The sequence below is a fragment of the Cygnus atratus genome, chromosome 20, assembly GCF_013377495.2.
Source record: "Cygnus atratus isolate AKBS03 ecotype Queensland, Australia chromosome 20, CAtr_DNAZoo_HiC_assembly, whole genome shotgun sequence".
In the NCBI taxonomy this organism is placed as follows: Eukaryota; Metazoa; Chordata; class Aves; order Anseriformes; family Anatidae; genus Cygnus; species Cygnus atratus.
The window spans coordinates 7,576,807-7,597,506 of record NC_066381.1 but is presented as its reverse complement, the minus strand read 5'-3'; the positions used below and the strand labels follow the sequence as shown (position 1 = coordinate 7,597,506).

At 41.9% G+C, this 20,700-nt stretch overlaps 1 protein-coding gene across 17 annotated transcripts in view; it reads right to left on the bottom strand.

Annotated features, from left to right (window-relative positions):
* The window catches only part of SPECC1 (sperm antigen with calponin homology and coiled-coil domains 1), an 83,185-nt gene that overhangs the window by 28,231 nt on the left and 34,254 nt on the right, over positions 1–20,700 (bottom strand). For 8 of the 17 annotated variants that reach the window (XM_050714700.1, XM_050714694.1, XM_050714699.1 and 5 more), the window contains 5 exons: positions 11,215–12,773; positions 9,149–9,356; positions 8,409–8,482; positions 7,692–7,870; positions 1,972–3,289 (listed from right to left, as the gene is read on the bottom strand). In XM_050714700.1, coding sequence (XP_050570657.1) covers positions 3,268–3,289; positions 7,692–7,870; positions 8,409–8,482; positions 9,149–9,356; positions 11,215–12,773 — 2,042 coding nt within the window. In that variant the 3' untranslated portion in view covers positions 1,972–3,267. Of the gene's footprint in view, positions 1–1,971; positions 3,290–3,793; positions 3,842–4,877; positions 4,963–7,691; positions 7,871–8,408; positions 8,483–9,148; positions 9,357–11,214; positions 12,774–20,700 lie in introns of those variants that run through there. The other 9 variants (XM_035560994.1, XM_050714690.1, XM_050714691.1 and 6 more) reach the window with 3 other exon arrangements.

Sequence of the window (20,700 nt, the reverse complement as noted above, 5' to 3'; positions counted from 1 at the left end):
GGGCTAAAGGGTGTCAATGAATATGAGAATAAGAGTGACTCACGCTTCTATTTCTGGCAGAGCTTAAGGAGGTGCTGTCTTTAAGCAGACATTTCTTTGCTAATTCATTCAAGCTACTTGTGTGCCAGGGGGGCCTGCAGAGGCAGATGGCTATAGAAAAAGCCATTTCAGTTCCATTCTCCATTTAATCCAATAAGGAGGAAAGGCAGACTGGATAAGATCCACTGAGCTCTGAGGGAGCCAGTGTTTTGCTGGCTAATTTTAAGCTCAGCCCTTCACTTTTTTCTTCATGGCTTCATAAGACATAAGCAACAAATCAACAGGTGATAGTGTCTGCACTCCATTCGTAAGACAACACACAAGCTGAAGGAGCCCTGCTCCTAATGAAATACAGAGAAAGGACAGATTTCTGCCTCAGGACACCAAGCCACCCAACACAACCCAGTGTATTTTCAAGAATTATAAAGAGTTCTGTCTGTTTAACCAGGCAAAGAGCAAAAAGCACAAGGTTTGTGGGACATTATCATAGTAGGAAAGGAATGGTCAATGCCTGTAGGCCAACTGGTGAATCTTGAGAATAAAATAAGCCAAAGGTATGCTCCAGGCAGCCATCACTTCAGCAGGAAAGGGGTCTGGCTCAAGATTTCATTTATTCAGAGAGGAACTATACTAAATGGCACCACAAGACACTGCAAAGGACTGATGGCTGCCAATACAACTACCTGGCTCAGCGAGGCTACAAATCATGCCTCAGGATTTAACTCCAAGAAAAGCTCACACCCCACAGACTAGTCTAGCCTCTCACTGCAAAAGGATGCAAGCATGTTAAAATAAAGTTAGTGTACCTAGACCAGCCTGTGTGCCATGCCACAGACAAATCCACTGAGAAATCACACGCCACTCTTCTGTCATTGTACAGATTAATTATGAATATTCAAGCACTGGAGCTGCTACTGGGTCCAATTTTGTTAGAATGCTTCTTGTAACCTTAAGTCTGTATATTTGTAACAGTCTCCTAATGCACCCTGAAACAACCTCCTAGATTAAACACCATCACAGCAGAAAACAGAGGCCTCTCACATTGCAAACGCTGGCATGAAAGCAGATAGAATACTGCTGAGACCTATTTGCTTCATCTAATGCCACAGAGAACAGCCAACAAACAATGAGAAATTGTGAAACCCAGTGAGTACCTTCCATTTTGGAAGAAAAAATTCTGTAAAAGGGGATGCACCTTTGTGTACATACATGGGTTTCTTGATAGAGAAGCAGAACTGAACTTGCAGTAACAAGCTGTGGAGGACAGCGTAGGAGAACGAGTTACAAAGATTAATGTTGAGCCCTACCTTCAAACCAAAAATGGCTCCTTGTTCACACATTTCATTTAGCTTAGCATAGTTTAGGCCAGCCAAGAAGACTAAGCCCTGTTACAAAGAGGATGGAGTTAAGAAATGTCATCTACTGCTGTATGCTTTCCTTGAAACAAGGATGAATGGTTTACACAGAAAAAAGCTGCAAGCGCAGCTGGCTCAAGTGGAGCAGCTCCAGGAGGAAGCAGAGCACTTCAGCCACAAAGGAATTGTAATGTGCAGAGCCCTTTTCACAAAACCACTGCTTAGTTTCATTCACTGGTGAGAGAAGTAGATGCAGCGAGCTCTTCTCTAAAGGCAAGAGTTAGTCTGCTTGTTTTCTGGGTTTAGAATATGTGGACAAAAACACGGTACAAATCTTTCTGTGCTTAATGTATAGATTTTGGCAACAGCAGCCTTCATGGGTTTGAAAGTTTAACTGCTCTGATCTCTCCATTACAAGTGGCTTAGGACAACAGAACCACATTTCAGAAATAATTGCTCTGCAATCTAGTCTTTGACACAGTTCCTGTCGTGAATCCTCCTGAATTCCAAGGGACACAGAGACACACAGCTGCTGATACACAGAACAGAAGAGATGCCAAGAGTAGGCAGCAGACAATTCCGGACACAAACATTTATTTGGCACTTCAATATATATATTTCTTAAACATAAAAACTGACATTCAACAGCTGCCAGCCCAGTAAAGAAAGGCAACACAAGTGTGCATATATGCATACACTCCAGTAGCATGGCACATAGGTGAAGGCCGTGCCAGAGCCAGGATATGCCGCAGAATTCTTTAGCTCAGCCTGCTCTGAGATCAGGCCCCTGCTAGGTCTTCGCATCCAGGACAAAAGGGCAGGAATCCCACATCCAAAATATGAAATTCCAGTCCTGGAACGAACTGACGATCTTCTGGCACAGATGGTAACTTCTCAGTTTCTTGTTGGTATCCAACGAAATCCACTTTCTCCAGGTGTCTCCAGTAGCAAAACTAAATTGAAGCAAGTTCTCCCTGATCATATACTTCACCTGAGTTGGTTCACTGACAATACGGGCACGAGAAAGACACCTTCTGAGAGGATATTGATTAGGAGCTTAATATATTCATTGCTTTTTCTTCTGGATCTATCCATCTGCAATTCTCAGCCAGGACAAACCTCACGTAGGACATATACTGTCAAAGTCAGAGCAGGATATGCTCCTTGAGCATCACACTGCTTCCTAACACACACTGAGTGAGACATGCCACCAAGTGGTGAGTGCATTGTCAATGCAATATTAAAAGCCCCAAACAAAACAGCTGATATCAATTCAGTAACTTAATGTTTCTATTCAATTTTCCTGCTGGATTTCAGTAACCTAATTTCCATGAGCAACTCACCCAACTGCAAAGGTGGGAATCACTTGAGTTTGTGTGTATGTATACGTACAGATCTGTACGCATGTGTATTTAGACACACAGATCTGTGGATATAGTATTATACGGAGAACACAATGTGTATTTTTACAAATTAGACATACACACTCAGTTTTATTTTTAAGCTTAAAATGGCACAATTGAACTTCTGTTCCAGGAAAAATACCCCCATCCCTCCAAAAGGACTGTAAATTAGTTCAGTCCCCCAAATCTCCGTGATTACGAATAGTTGGTTTTAAGCTAATTCAGAACGTTTTCGGCCTCATGGAGTCTTCTGAAGATAGAAGCCTTTTGAAACAAAGAAACAGGCTCTTGCCCATGGGGAGAAGGTAGACCAGAGCAGCATTCACACTTTGCGATACACTCGACTTTTGCAGGGCAATAAAAAACTGGAGTTGCTTTTCTCCAATTGAAACTTCCCTTTTTCAGCTGCAAGTTGAAGGCATGTCCTGAAGTGTCTCACAGGCCTGGCTTTACATCCATCCAGGGCTGTGTTAGCTGGTAGAGTTCAGGCACCTACAGAGATACAGACAACAATGGGGGACGTTATAAGAAGCAATACAATGCCCATTCTAGTTAATCATCCCACCATCACTAAAAAAAGGGGAAAGGGGGAAATGCTGGTGGTGGCACAAAGCCCATCTCTTAAAGGAGTGCCTTAACACTCCACCACACCAGCTTAGCTTTGGGACACTATGAGCAACCATCAATAAAAATAAACCTATGTTGCTCAGATAGGAAGAGATTAAATTCTCAGAGCCAAGGAACCAATTTCAAAGGACAGAGATGGTAGCATTCCTGGCTTTCCTTGCCTATAATCATTTAGGACTATTCAATCAAAATGGGCACGTGAATCTGCTCAGGTAATTAGAAACGTGCTACCTCGGAGTTTGTTTCAGGGTCCTCGCACCAAAGGGGCTGGAACAATCTCCATTTGGTACCAAAAATTCTGAGGAGCGCCTAACTAGAGCAAACAAACAATACTTCAAGGGCCCTGCTGCGACATTCTACTTTGCTTACTTTAAGTGAGAGCAGAATGAACTATCGAACCTCCGTAAGACAGAACAGCTGCAAAACACAGGCACAAATGAGCAGCACATCAGCACATACAGACTGACAGCAGGTTTTAATACACATAGAGTACAAGCTTATTTCCAGAAGAAAAAGCATGTAACACTGCCATGCTGTGGCATTTGAGACTTTAGGAGGAAGAACAGAAGCAAATTAGTGGGGTACATCACAATTTTCACTTAACACTTTTATTTGAGGACTTGGTTAGGTCTTTCTTTGTTCTAGGAGTGGCTCATTTAATTACAGATATAATTTCTTTGTCTTCTGAATGCTGCTCCCAGCCCAGCTATCTTCCCTCCATGCTCCTGGTTCAATGCATATAATATTATAATGCCAAAATAATTTTGAGAACTTGGGAGGGACAGAATCAAAGGAAGACCTTAAAACTTTCACTGCTGCTAAACACTGTATTGCTAGAAAGGCTTGGAAACACCTGTGTATGAAGCCAAAAAGGGCTGTGTGAAATTTGGGTGCATTCAGGAGTAACTTTGTGTTACAAACCCAATGTTTTTACCAACAATGGAATATCTGATCCTAGAATAGCTGCAAAAAGTGAGTTTATTTCTAAGGCAAGTTTTTCTGAAAAGATGAGATTTGCTGCAGGATCGATAATAGGATAATTCAGGTTGGAAGGGACCTCAGGAGGTCACCTAGTCCAACTGCCTGCTCAAAGCAGGGTCACCTATAAGACCAGACCAAGTTACTCAGGGTCTTATCCAGTCCGGTCCTGAAAACCTCCAAAGATGGAGACTACATTATCTCTATTTCCACCATGCCTGAGAAAACAGTTATGCAACAGTGGATTGTAAGCTTTTACATTTTACTGAATAGAAATAGCATTAATTAGAATGTAAAGTATCATAGAAGACTGAAACATGGGTTAATTAATTTGTAGGTTTTAATCAGTACTAACTTGGGACAAGTGAACTCTTTTCCTTATTCCATTTGTTTGATGTCCAACCTCCCCCCAACATTCTTAGTCATAGAATTAGACATTTAATCTGTGTTAAAGATGCCTTTGGGAGGCTCTTACCTTCATTCAGATGAACTCTGATGACCTCATCAGGATTTTTTCTGCAAGTTCTTTGGCTCTTCCTGAACCAAAAATGACTTTTTGTCTGATTAGAAGAATGTAATGGTGAAATCAAACTTGGAAGCAGGAATTCAGGCAGCCACAGGCAAACATTAAAATGGCAGGATGTCGTAGGAGATAAATTGGCTTCAAGATCAATTTATGAGGTGGAGTCTACTGACCCTCAAGAGATAGATGAGGTTTTGCCAAAAAAAACCTTTGAGTAGCAAACTACTTGGAAGGTACATTTTCCAATCAGAACTTAAAAATAAGACAGGAAACACTCACTAGGGACTCTCAGACATTCAGCTGAATGCACAGCTGCTCAACATTAACAAATATGAGGGATACTTTACAGACTGTGTTAAGGTATCATGCTACAAACTGTTTCCACCAGTGCTGAGCATGCATTTAAAGTCACCACAGGCAGCAGAATCTACTGCTGATTTTGAACAGCAGCATTTGTGAACACTGACTAAAAGCAATGATGAGAATATCCCCAGAACTTTCTGGGTAGAAGAAGTTGAGGTGCTGGGAAGACAGCAACCTCAGGAATGCAAAAGTAACAGTGTAGAAGTATAGAACTGGCTCTCAGCAGTAGCTTTGGCAACTTCAAGATTTTGTTTTATAGGTCAGTACAGCTATAAAATTTCACTGCTTTGCTGTCAATCAGTGGGTTGTTTAGGCAATGACTTACATAGACTTCATTATTTTCTCCACACCACTCGGTACTGAAACTTTGCCTTAGTACTCTCTGCACATACACTGTGATTGATACTCAGTCAAATTTGTTATACCTAAATTGACAGATGCAAAATTTGGTCTCGTTACCTGCCTTTGAAAGAGAACATATATTGTCCGCTGCAGACGGTACGACTGGCTCCACAACCAACATAAATAATACTCAAAGAAAGCTACACAGACTATCAACATGACGCAAAAGACACACATATATCTCTCTATATGTATGAGAAAGAGTGAGACACAAATGTTAAAAGTGACAAATACATTTCTGAATGCCTCTTTCTGAAACTATGTATGTGTGAATTCCCGTGGTCTAATTTCAAAAGTGACATGTTCAGCTCAGGCTTCTTATGCCAAAGGACTGACAATGCAGGCATGTTCCTGATACACATAAGATAAATATCCCAGTTGACCAATTAGTGGGTCATCTTCCATTCAGTTTAAATATTATTATATACATCTTTAGATTAAAAAACAAAAGAATAAAGAGGGAGACTACAAGTAAATGATTCCTGCCCTTTTATATACATATATATATATGTATATGGATTAACATATAAACTGGGAAAAGTGGTAACGTACCTCACCCGTGCTCTGAACAAGAGAAATTTCATTAAGAACAAATTAAGAATGAAAACAGAGCCCAGAATTTAAGCACTGGCTACTAATTATTTTGCCTTAATACATAATGCATAACAGCTTTTCTTTGCATCCACTGGGGACTCTGATAATGAACCTGGAACTTAAACGCATTCTTTTCTTTTTCTCGAAAAAAGGAAAAACGAATTTGTTCTTTCTATCCATCAGTTCTGAACTACATGCCTCCACATAAAAGCCACACCATCTTTGTACTTCCAACTACTGTCCAGCTCCTGTGGAAACTTCTGAATAGAAAACAGTGAGAAAATACAAGCAACATTAAGCTGGACACTTACTCCACCTGAAATAAATGAGCGTTTGCTGTTTTCCCATGGCTATTCTAACAGAAGCCCTGGACCTGCTATGGGAGACATTAACTGGATAAATCCAGAAAAGCAAAGCTAATTTGGCATGTTTTTGGTAAATGCTATTACTGTTTATGTTATTTTGTCTTTCTTCATTCCCCCTGCACAAATTTTTGTCCCTGAAGCTCTGGTTCAGCTTGTGCAAATGCAATAAGAGTAGCGCATCACCTTCTTTATAGATTTTAGTTCCTCCTTCTAATACATCTTTTGTTTTCCATCTTTTATTATTTAGTACTTCAATTGTAGTATGACTTTTGGAATAAAAGGTCACACATAAAACATCCTGCACTGAATAAAAGCCACATTGTAAGGCAGCTGTACTGATTCCAAATTCAATTGTGTAAGTCACTTGTTCTTACCATGCTCCCCCAGAGGCTCACCATGCCAGGGTATATCTCTAAATAGTTCGCATTTACTGCTCCCCCCCCCCAACCACAGACTACAGCCACTGAATTTCAAGTGGGTCCACTGCATGACAAATCATTTCTGGGATAAATGTTAACCCAGGCCACAGGCCAGACCATTTAATCACACAACAGGTTTTGATTTAAGGACAGGAGATCCTAGTGCTTGCATTGATCACTCAATCAGCATGTATCAGACTTGCAGACCTACAGAACAAAAGTCCAGCTAGTCCTCATTTTAGTTTGAAAGAAATTCTCTTCTGGATGTCCCATATGTAGCCAAAGAAGCTTTTTACAGATGGTTTAATATAGCTGTGCAGAGTTACGAAAGCAATAAAACACAGTGGAATACAGTAGTGAGAACAAAGCTATGAAAGGATATTAGCAATTGCTATTACTTAATATTTGCTTATTAAAACCTTCATGGCCTAGGTGACAGAACTGGATCATCAAAAATAAAAAAGAACAGAAACATCTTTGAATAAAAGACCACAAAATCCGTCAGAAGAGTTAAAAACAGACAACATGCACATCCAAGCCAATGAATAGTTATTGACAAAGCACTGTTTGCATGCACGTTAGCAGTCACAGAGATCAAATCTTGGCTTTTGTAAGTAACCAACCTGTTGTTGCCCTTCACTTCATCCAGCTCCTTTTGCAGTCTGGCACTCTTCTCCTCTTCTTCCTGAAGCTTCCTCTTCACTACACGGAGCTCCTGCTGGGCTTCACACTTAATATCATTGGCTACAACCACTGCAGTCTGCAGATCGGCTTGAAAACGCCTCCATTCTTCTGTATCTTCCTAGGAAAAACAATTACAACCCCAAACTGTTTGCTGTAAAAATGCACTTACTTGAGCACTTTGTTATCAATCTCTCAGTGATCATAAGAGACCAGCATTTCACCACGATTTCAAGATGCTGAGGTCAAACTAAACACTTGCCTGTTTACTGTTTTGACTAGACTGCCAAAGAAGAAACTGATGCTTAGCTCTCCATTCCAATACAAGTGCAGTCAAGGTTCTTCCTATAGCCATTGATCATTCAGACTTGTGATACTACTACAAGTACTGTTGCTGAAAACAGCTCACTGCTACTCATGAAGCAGGAGCAGATGTTCCAAAGTAGCAGAAGTTCATAGGTACAAAAAGCAAAAGTAATTTGCAAAGGATATATTATAGTTTCCATCATAGGCAAAGAATCAGCTATAAACAAAGAGGACAGAGAATGAAAAGATGTAGAAGCTTCTACAATTGTTCTGGAAAAAAATACAATGCCTAACTGAAATCCAGTACTACAATAAAAGCTCAGCATAGCTTTGCCATGGTGTCTGCGTCTCACCTTCATTTGCTTAGTCAGAGTCTTCAGCTGCCTCTCTATATCTTGTTTTTGCTCCTCCAGCTTCATTGTTTTACCTAAAAATGGTTAAAAAATGAAAAGATTATTAAACACAAGGGTAATGTGAAAAGTGAAAATGGGAGGGCAAAGCACCCTGTTTGATTTTGCCTCTAGTAATGCCACTAAGAGATGTAGTGGAAATTAAGATACTGTCAGTGGATCAGGAATGGAATCAGCAACAGATTTATCACTCAAACACCTCTAAAATGGTTTATTATTTTGAGGCATTTTACCAGACTTTTAAATTTACAGAACTGCATGTGTAAGATCACTTGGTCTGTACACCCGCCCATAAGCACTCGGTGTAACACTGGTAAGAGAAATGAGCAACTCAATCCACCAGGTGGCAGCTCCCCTTCCACACTGCAGCTGCAAACTCAACTTCCCAGCTGTTCCTAGCAATTTTACCTAAAAGCATTTTAAAAGGCCAGTAATTCTAGTTCTTGAATGGGCGATACATCATTCGTTAAAGAATGAGCTTTGGAGTCTGGCTTTAATTTTCTTTCTGTAACACTAACTGCTAAAATTGTGACTTGTGTGTATGAACAGGAAGGATTGATCAAAAATCATTCTGAAGTGAGGCTCTTGTCACACACCTCAAGACATGCCTTCTCCTCCCGGTTCTGGCCACAACTAAGCCTCCAGAATAAGTTCACTTAAATCTTTTTTTCAGCTCCACCTACTTTCTAGGTCACTGATGAGCTGGTTGTTGTGAAGTTTGATAGCACGATGTTGTTCCACCTGGTCCTCCAACTCGAAAATGGTCTCCTTCAGGTTTTTGATATCTGCTTCGTTCTCTGATGTTTTTTCCTGCAACTTCTGGCTGGTTCTGCTCAGTTGCTCAGCCTGCCGGTCGCACACCTCCTTCAGCTGACCACACTCATTCTCAGCCTGGAAATGCGGAAAGAAAGCTGCAAGGCTGCCTTTTATTTCTTAACAGATACCGCTCAGATTTTACTGATTACTAAGAGAACTGAACCTCTGTTCTGTGCATTATAGAAACTGAGTTTCAATGCTAACCAGACAGTTTCAGGAAACATACATGAGTTATGAATGTCAGCATTCTTTCCTGGTCATAGATAACAAAAGAAGATGCTAGGAAGAGAATTAAGTTTTCTATACGATTACCATAATTCCAAACCAGTCTGTGCAGGTAATGAACAGAGGAACGATGTTCCTGGAAAGCTCCAGATCTCTTCCCGTTTATGAGAATGAAATAGCTGCCTCAGGGCCAAGATGGTAATCAATTTGGCCATATTAACAACTTTGCTGCTTTTACCATGCGCGTTTCTGATGGATTGTGAAAACATATGTAGGAGAGCTAGCTACTGCAGATAAGTATACTTTCTGCATATAGGACATCTGGAATTACTGAAGGGGGAACTGCTGCACTTCAGTTTGTTGGCTCAGGCCTACCTACAGATCAATGCTTTCAGGGTGGGGGAGATCCCTGAGTATGACCAAGCTACAGAAAAGCAAGGTGTAGGCTGCCAATTCAGTGAGTAGCACTGGCACAGGCTGACTCGAGGGCAGCCTTACAGAAGCCTGTGGTCTTGTTTGGGTGTCATAAATAGCCAATGATTCAAAACAGCTTAATTCGAGGGAGAGGAAGAGTAAAAAGGAGGAAATCTGTGGTTTCAAAACCAAGCAATAAAAGTTTGGTGCAGAGTCTGAGCACTCAGCAGTTTTTCATTTATTCTTCATACTCTGCAGCTCCAGCAAGCACTCAAAAACATTAGGGAACTTCCTCTACGAACTCCATTTGCTGTGGTCACCTATTTAAACTGAAAAGACACCTGGATTTTCTAAACTGCTCAAATCACAGAGGTGAGTTTTGGCAACGCTCTCTTCCTCTGCAGCTAGCCAATTCTCCAGCTCTTCCCATGATCCCTTCCCATACAGGAAGGGCTGCACACACTGCTTATCACTCCTTCTGCAGAGATGGGGCATTAATCAGTGCCTGGCACTGTATTAATGCCTGTCCTGTGACACCCCACATTGCAGCTCTCTTCTGAGCACCCCAGATCAGACAGCAAACAGAACCAATAATTGATCTAAGCTTGCTTGGAGCAAAGCTACAAACTACCAAATGAGGGAGAAAAAAAAATAGTTCTAGAAATATATATATATTTGGCAATTATTTTACCTATTTCAAAAGAGTACTTTTCAGTTTTGTAAAAATACTTTAGTTTCACCAAAAGAATCTCATCTGCAGCTTGACTGTACATCGTAAGTCAAGTCACTGTAAATATCGACTTCTCTGAGCATGTTCGCATGTTCTTGTACCCAGTGACATCCATAGTTCACCACTTACTAATCTGTCTGTCCTTCATGATTTATCAAGGATTTATTATTTGCTGATAAATACTTATGTCCTTCTCTTTACCTGGATTACAAAGTGATTTTCACTAATCTTTGTTCGCATAATATCAAAGTAAAGTTTTATTAACCTGTTCTCTTGCTCCAATTTTGATAAATACCTTTCTGTTTGCCAAAATGGTAAATTCTGCAGAAAACACTAGGGAAAATAAATTTTGAACTTATAAGCACAGCTGTGCTACCAGTTATTCCTGGAAAAACACACACATATAGCAGAAGAAACAAAAAATATCATATGGCCCCAGCTTCCACTCAAAATTAATGAATGCAATTGAAATCATGGATATTTATAATCAATTGCTGAATACCAATCCACAGACCATTTGTGGGAAGACAGATAAATTCTATTTTACAACTGTTACTGCTTTACCTTAGATAGCAGCCCCTGAACATGCTTCAGTTCACTGTTAGCCTTCAGCAGCTCTTGCTTAAGCTCAGTACAAGATGCTTCTAACTGATCCTTTTCTGCATGGGCTACCTTCAGCATCTCTTGCACCTCCGAGGTGTCAGTAGTACATCCCATTGCATTGATTTCGGCAGCCTTTTGTTTTTCACTCTCTAACTGGGTTTTTAGAGACCCATTCTCAATTTTTAGACCTTCCAACGCAATTTTACAGTCCTCCAGAGTTTTTGTAACTGTGCTGTTGTTCTGCTGTTCCACTTCTAGTAGTTTAAGCAGCTTCTCATTTTCACCTCTCAGGCCTTTAATCACCTGCTGGGCATCTTGATGCTCCCTTTCTAAGCTTCTCAGGCTGCTGGTTAACTGTTGCTGAATGTTAAGCAATTTCTCTCTTTCAAACTGTGCTTTTTCAAGAACTTCTGCACACTTCTGTTCCAGTTCAAGGACTTTCCCCTCCTGAGCTCTGCTTTCTTCATTCTTGGACCGCTCTTGGAGGAGAGTCACTAGCTTTTCGTTTTCTTGACTCAGCTGTTCTGCTCTGTCTCTATGTTGACGAAAGGAAGTCTCCAAGAGAGCTTTCTCTTCCACTAGCTTCTCATTTTCTGCTGTCAGCTCCTGCACCATTTGTTGTTGATCTGACAGCTCCTGCAAAGTGGCTTGTAGTTCTTCTGCTGTGCTATGGTGATTCTCCTCCATTTTCTGTATTCTCTCTGTAAGAGATGCAACTGAAAGGTCGCTAATATTGTTTGGAGAACTTCCTGTAGTGGAGCATTTGGAACCTTTGACGTGGTTGCTGTTGGAGGACGTTGGCCTGGAAGGTATATCTGCTATATGTTCAAAATCTGACGCATCAGGTGACAAGGAAGCTTTAGTGACATCGCTGCTGGAAGAGCCTGAGTTGCGCAGTGCGCCCCCATTCACTCGCTGCCTGTGCTCATCTGTTTCATTTCTCAATGCATTTTTTGATGGGCTTCCAAAACTGGATTCTTGGGTAGTTGGGGTTGGGAGGGTGCTGTCACCTCCACTGCTTGTTGTTGTGTCTGAGAGAGGAGAGTTCTCTAGATAAAGCAATTTTTCTTTCAAAACACGGTTTTCTTCTCCCAGGCTGGCAAGCTCTTTTTGAAAAGTCCTGTTTTTTTCCTGAAGGGTCCTTATTAGTGGGTCTATGTCAACAGGTGACGATGGTTCTAAATTTTGGTCTGAAGGTTCAGGGTTAAGCAACCCTTTCTCTTTGCATTTCTTCAGTTCACAACGGAGCCTGGTAATTTCAGAATCTTTTGTCTTCGCTTCTGCCAGGAGTTCTTTAACCTGAGATTCCAAAACAGCCTTGTCACCAGTTTCACTCTCCTGCTTTGACTTGCTAGTGGGACGCACATGTTTGGTAGGAGTCGGTGTACCAGAAGAAGTGGGGCTGGGCTGAGTTTTCCTAGTGTTGGCTTGACCACGCAATACAGCTCTCTCTCTCGATACAGATGATGATATTTCCCGGGGTGCTGGAATCCCTGTGCGCTTTGCAGCTGAGACCGCTCCTTGAAGAGAGAAGAGATGAGGCAAACTGAGTGAGTTCATAAACGAAAACACGTCACAGGACAACAACACTAGAGCCTAGAGCAGGCTTAGGAAAAAACACCTGAATGTTTGAATAGGTTTAGTCATGACTGAGTGCGTGGATTCACGTTTCACAAAGGCTCGTGTTATTTTGCATTTCCTCCTCTCCCACCCCCTGCAAAGGGACACAGTCTGCTGAACTACTTCCCAGTGTTATATTATTAACATGCAGATGCTGCGATATACAAACTGCAACCTCCAATACTGGGCTATTAATTATCTGAATATAGAAAAATTCTTTATGCTACCTTGTGAAATGCTGAATTTACACCTATTAATTTCTGAGGGAAGATTCCGTAACTTGAGAAAAGATACAGTCTTTGATGATAAAATGTAATTTACTTTTTTAAAACCACATGAGTATTTTAACACACAGGAAACCAGTATTTGCATTATACTCAACTGATGAAGAATAGAAGCATAAACAAGGCTTGAAATACTTATTCTGTCTGCAGATTCAATGAAATGGAGCCTCAAATACAAAACGGTCTCCCCTGGCACTTTGAACACTAAGACAATTGTATTGCTGCTGCTCTCACAGAGATGGACAAAAGATTTTTCATGTTATAAATTCCATCCTCCATTATGGAGGAAGAACAATAGGGGGTTAGAAAATTGATGCTCTTTCTTTTTCATTTTATTTATTATTATTTTTTAAACCTCATGGCAAAACATTATGTGATTACAAGGCAAAATTTCTGAGTAGCTGATCTTCATTTTTCAAGTCTTTTGGAAGATGAAACCACGGGTACTAAAGAAACAATAACAACCATCCTAACCATGAAAGTATTAACAATCCAGTTAAAGAAGAGAAGCACATTCAAATTTCTGCTTTCGGAAGTTTACTCAAAAGGGAAAGCCCTAAAGTACAGAATAAAGTTTTGGAATATGGTACAAAGAAGAGATTTTGTCTGATGTAGCCACACAAACAGGATGCACGAGTCAGTTAAGCAAACAAAGTGCTACTGATCCAGTGTTTGGAGTAAAAACAAGTTCCAGAAGCACTCTGGGGGTAAATCCTAGAATCAGCCACCTCTCCTCAAGACTGGAAGTCTCTCTTTGCTGACACACACAGGAAAAATTCACAGAAAATCAGATGTCTGCTAAGAGCAAAGGGGGAGCAGACTCCCTGCTGCCCAACTGCGTGCCTACTGCCTTACACAGCCAGGCGACTTCATAAGCATCCCAAAACGTTTTTTGCACAATGAGGGAATCTCAGTCCAGTTCTGCAATCGTCAGTAGCGCGGGGTACTGACGGGTTAATGTTAACAACACCCCCTTTGCTCAGCATCTCTTTTGAAGACTGCACGGGGTTTATAAAACCCACACAAACAGGAGCCCCTCCTCCTCTCTCCCAAACAAACACCCTCCGCAGCAGGCACAATAAACACCCAGGGACAAAGAGCAGCTGAAGAAAAGCCCCCTGAACACAGAGGCGCTGTGCTAGGATGAGAGCACAGAAAGGGCTCTGTGATGGCAGGGGCACGATAAGGCCAGAGACAAAGGGTCCAGTGTTTATGGGAAGAGATAGCAGGGACAGGCTGGCCGGAGAGCAAGCATCCCACACAGTTTCACGTTGTCATCTACATCTGGAGGCGCCACTGTATCAAGGCAGCACGGGGCTCCCCAGTGAAAAGTGCAAGGCAAGCAGGGATGGGAGTGTTTCCACTGCGGCTCAAATGGTTGCTGGTGCAGCTCCAGACCTGAGAATGCATTTCTCTTGTCACATCTGAAGGCTCGGGCTCGCCACTCGTCCTGTTCCTTAACCTGGCACCTGTAAGCTGTACTCACTGAGCTCAGCAGACAATCAAAGCTCTTGGTGCTGATGCAGCTAACACCGTAAGATGATGGACAGGAGGGAATTGCATGGACTGATGCGACGTGTCGTTCCAGCAGAAGTACAGCTCAGCACAGCTCCTTCCTGCTCAGAGGGAAAAGGTTCACATGGGGATTCCCAGGAGTGCACGACAGAGAGCAAGGGCATGTGTCCATTGAAAATGCAGCAATATGAGAGTCCTGAGTGGAGGAGCAGTACTTGCACAAGCTATAACCATGCTACAGGCTTAAGATGTAAAATATGCATTACACGTGGCCATAGATGTTCTTTGATGGAGCCCAAGGTGTGCTTTTACGGCCTTCTGCTACGCACTGGACTTCTATTCAATCTGAAAGGTTTTTCTACTGTCATAACGAAATCCCATGACAAAGCAAGTGCCCCAAATAACTCATCTGTTTTTTTGCACTGCTGAAACTAACGCAAGGCCATGACTGTCATCTGGTCAGCACATGACAGGGCGGCGTTGTATAAGCAGTGGGTAGTGTTGACTGGGCAGTATTACACACATCACAACAAAGAACGATGCTGCTACACGCTGGGACGAATTGCACAGCACTAAGAAAAACACTTGTTTCTGAGAGAAACGTAGCACTTCTGGTAGCGATGCCAGTGTGCCTCTAATTGCCATCAGCTCACAACCACAACACGATCCGGAGCAAAGGAAGATGTATACATAAGGATAACCATCAAGCATATTTAACTGGGATTATTTAACTGGGATTATCTGTACTTCACTGAGCTTACTCAACCTGCCCCGTGTTTTGTGACTCCATAATCTGCTGAGTTGTTCTGTCATAAATCACAACGCATTTGCAATCCATCGGGAACCATTAACCAACCTGCGTGGTTTTTCATGCTGTAGAAGCATGTATGTATTTTCCTCTCTCCACCCTGCACAGTGCCATAAGAGTACGAAAATGCCAAAGAGAACCCAGAAGAGAAATAGCTCTCAGCACATGCTGATTAGAAAGCACCAAACCAAACATAGGCACTAATATAAAGTCTATTTTATGGATGGCTCCCGCTTGGAATGACCTTGAAATTGAGCAGTGTAGCTGTTATAAATGGAACCGGCAGCCCCACAGCCCCAGGCACCTGCTCTGCGGGAGCTGAATTTCGGGCTGCACAGTCTCCCAGGTGACCTGATTAGCTCTGCACCCCACTCTGGTTAAGGTCCAAGGGAGGCTCCAGACAGACGCATGTCTGCCAAGCTGCAGAACCCAATTTCGGGTTGATTTATGATGTTTTTTCACATGGCTGGAATCACATGGAAATGCATTTTCGAGAAGGTGCTTGCTGTTTTGAGCTGGGAAGAGAAAAAAATAGCCTACCCTGCATCTCTAGGGCGACACTTGGGAAAAATACCCAACCCTTTAAATATCTTCCCATTTGGTCAAAATGGTGCTATGGCACCTCATTCCTGTTTTCACCATTCATCCTCCCTGCCCAGACTGTTATTTTAACTATCCTCTTGACAAATTTGAGTACAACCTCCTCCTCACTACCCTGTTAGTCCAAGCTCAGGCCGCCTCCTTCCGCTCTGCCCAATAATATCCTTCCAATTCCCTTGGCACCATATTTAACCTCCCATTCCCCCAGTGCTGCACCCAGCTTGCGTTCCTCCACTTCAGGAGGACAGGGAATTATTCCTGAGTAATCCACTGGGAGTTATTTCCTGAAAACCTGTTTTGCTCAAACTGAGGTCACCTTACCATCACATTCTTCTCTTTGGAGCCCAGGTGTAGTCCTTAGAGCTCCTCCATTCTCAGAGCCTGCCATACTATTCAGGTGTAAGGGATTAAACCTCAACATTCACATAATACTTCTAACCTTCACAGTGGTTTAATATCAACAATGATTTAATGCTCAAAGCCACGGATACAGGCCATTGTTAACTCCAGGTTACAGAACGGAGACCCACAGAGAAATGCCTTACCCAAGGTCACACAGTAAGTCGGTAAGGATTAGGACCCTGGAGCTCCTGTCTCACAGCCTGCTGCGCAGCTTTATTGCTTGCGCTGCTTTCTGCCAGGGGATACTTGCTGCCTTTCAGCTGGTGTCAGAAACAAAGTGGGACTTTAATGAGATAAAAGGTGACACCTCATAATGCTCTTCAGCCATTTTTAATCCCATTTGCTGCACAACTACATTGTATTTCGCAGAAGGATGGATCAGGACTGCTCTTTGGTTTTTCCACGTAATGCCTCTGATCTATATTTGATCTAAGCTCTCAACACCTGTTACATCAGCTCCCATAGGGGCATCCACAAGCAGAAGAGAATGGAAAAAAACATGTCCTAAACCCCAAAGTGGAACAGGTGGGACTGCTGTTCAGAAGTCAAGTCGTGGAGGTTGGCCGACGTAGTTACAGCCCTGGCAGAGCAGGGCAGAGTAGGTGGCAAACACTTTGCCATAGTCACGGGGGGGCACAGGTGACATTTTGGAATGAAGATTCAGACAAGTGTCTCTGCCTTCACACTTCGTGTGCTCTGAGGTAACACATTAGCACTGCCTCTTCAGTAAAGCACTAGCCTTGAAGTTAAATTTATTTTACTTGACTCTTAGGTAAAATTAACAGTTCAAATACTTGCTTCTCCACTCCCAGGCAGAGGAAGAATCTCAGTTGGGAAGCGACTTCATCTGACCACAGGACCACCTTTCAAAATGTTCTGCATCGAATCTGTTTTTTAGACCTGGAGTCACTCTGCAACTATTTGCCTCTGGTCCGTGTGTCATTTGTGTCCCACAACCTGCCCTTTTCTTAATCCTTCTCTCCATCGACATATTAATAACCCGAAGGTTAATACCATGGGCTTCAGCTCTTCCAGGGACAAACTAATATGGAATGTTCCATTTTATACTTCCTTCCTAAATTTTAATTCTGGCAACTCTTAAGCTAAGAACAATAAAAGCACACTTTCTTCTCTAGCATGTTTAAAAATCCATGTTAATAAATCATTCTTTCAAAGTTTAAGTAGGTAGTGATTCTCCTGCACTTACAGTTCATCTGTGTAATTCAAGCATGCTGACCGCTGATTCATTTCAGAAAGCATTTCAGTCATGTAAGATTAAACCATGAAGACAGACGCATCTTGGGTGTGATTTCTTAAAACAATGGATACCTTATTTGAATTGCAAGGGCAGCATAACACGAAATAAAAGAAAACTATTCACAGCACTCTGCAGTGTTAAAGTCATATGTTTCAAAACAGGCAAGTTTGCCTGCAGACAAGTTTGCACTCTCATAATCACCTGCTGCACTAGGACAGGCACACCTCTTTCATTCTAGCTCCCACATTTGCAACAAATTATTTCTCTGTCTTGTGTTTCCTTGCCATCCCTCCCACTTCAAAATGGTTCTAAAGAGATAGAGACACAAAAGACGTCACAACAAGAAATTACGGGCTAATTCATAGCCTCCCTGCCAACAAAGACGACTGTGCTTCTTCTGTTGTTCTGGAATTCTGCTCCCATGAGCTAAGATTTTTTAAGTACATTTTCCTACCCAAACATAACTCCCAGGTCTCAGATAGAAAGGTGATTACTGTGAAACCTTGAGGGAAGGTGTTATTATACAGGCTGCAAACATTTAGAATAGCTAAATCAAGACAATAGTATTAACAGCCCATTTTTGTACAGCAAGTAAGTTATTAAAGCTCCCCGTACAATTTTACTTTGCTCTATCACACATGGTTTAGCTGAAATAGGTCCTGCTCATCAGTTTTGTTTTTCACCTTATCCTCTGGCTGTGACTTTGGTAGATCCCGGACTTAGCATCGACTGCACCTACCCAGGCTTTGCCAAGATCGTGCTGAGAGTCCACAGCAGAGTGGTACCATACAGTAATGGACAGGTAACACAGCCAGGTACTCGTGTTCGTTCTTGCTTGGAGAGGTCCCATCACTACTTTTAATGTACTATATACCTTGCTAAGGTTCTATCACTATTTTTAACCTAATTGGAGTTTCTTATGCAAAACAAACCTGGGGCACAGATGTACCCTAATCCCACTGAGTTTATGACACCTTGTGTAGGAAGTCAAAATGCAGATGTCTGTCACTTCAGATGCTCTGTAGGTACATTTAAAATACCTTCACTGACCTGAAAGATTTGACAGTACCTGTGGGAGACCTGTCCTCTGCTGGAGAGGCAGGAAGAGCGCAACAGATGGCTGAAGACATCTGAAATGGCACCGAACATTGACCTGAACTGTCAGACTTTCACAACAGATTTACCAGCTGGTGTTACAAGACGGGTAATAGCAGCTTTTAGGTGCTGTTTTCAAAATTACTCCACTACCACTTAGGTGACTTCCAACCACACAATGAACTACAACTTCGCACAATGCATTAACGTGGGACTTCGTGACACCATCAATATGAAATTAGTGGCTGTTGAACCACAAAAAGACAGCATTGGCTTGAAGCCACTGTACTCTGTTGACTCCCTGCTGTAAAGTAATACACATTGCAAGGAGCTGAGCCACATTTTCTGCGGCCTCATGAAAATTTTACTCTGAGTTGACAAGAACCTGATTAACCCAAGTGCTTAAAATTACTTTTCCAAAAGTGGCTAAGCCAATAACAGCTCAAACTTCAACTGAAAGCCCAGGTGAATTTGCAAATTACTTTCACCTTTCTTGCTCCAGCATTGCTCCTGTCTGTGACTGACACTGAGATTGATTAAGCGTGAACTAGGTACGTCTTTGGGGAAATGATGACTACACAGCACGAAAAGAAGGACTGGTGTACATTTGACTCTTAAGTACTTTTCTCATTAAAAGACTTCGGAGTTTTGCACAGGAATCTTGTGCAAAATGCCTTATTTTCCCCTGCCTTTACATTGCTTTGCTTGAAAAAAGTTAAAAACCAACTTTCCTGCTAACCAGTTATCTTCCCATATCCTAATTAACAAGAAACAGTTTCCACATGAGAGAAATATTAACACATCTCATGGTGGCATGAGAAAAAGCAGGCAAAACTGCTAGAAAGGAGGGCAAACATATCAGCAATCCTCTACTGTTCTGGTTTGCTCTTTTTACAGAAATCCCCACTGAGACAAAATCCCTATATGCATTCTGTCAAGTTATTTAATGTTCTTATCCTTAAACCTCTGGGCATGCTAACAGCAAGACAGCTTGATAATGAATACTGAATGAACGCATGTGACCCAATCAATTTATGAGGAAGATCTGAATCAGTTTTAAGTGCTTCTTGAGGGTTAAAATGAGAGCAGGACTGGATGCAGAAGGCCAGATTTTCAGAGAGCAAAATGTCTAAAACTTCTGGTTCGCCACCAGCCTAGGTAAAAGTCAGGATAAAGAAGGACGCTATTGTACGGCAACAAACAATTACAGCTTGATCTGCTTGATCAAGGGAATTAGCTGAGTGGGTTACCTTGTCAGCATTTTCCAGTGACAACATTGCTAGACACTCCTTTGGATATTCCTCAGTAACGCAGAAGAGCATGCCATTTTCCAGTTCTTTCAGGGTTTCCCTGCAGAAAGACAATGCTCTCTACTACCTTTATGCAACAGCGAACAAAGCAAACCTAGGCTTGGCTAGTCATGGTTCTCCTGAATGAGTCTGTTTGCAGAGTATTAGTCATAGAGCCAACACCTTTGCAGGTCAGCAAATCTTTGGGAAGGTTCACTTGGACTCCACCTCACCTTGAAAGAGGCAAGAAAATGGCTGCAGAATAACAAAGGTGGTTTTGATAATCTAACGCTAATTATATAGAAGCATCTTCTCAAATAATGCCTTCCACTCAGTACACAGAGACTAAAGAGTAATTATAACGTGCACTTGCTTTCCTCTTTATGGGCCTGATCACATAGAGCTCCTCTCCGAGGAATTGTAGTAGGAAAAATCTCCTTACCCTGACAGACATGCCGGTATCCACACAAAGGGAAATTCCTCTGAACATTTCTCATGTTAGTTGCTTAGTTTTTCTGGAAGTTTGTTAAGTCTGAAGTGAGAACTCAGGCTTGGATATGCTTATTTTTTAATATA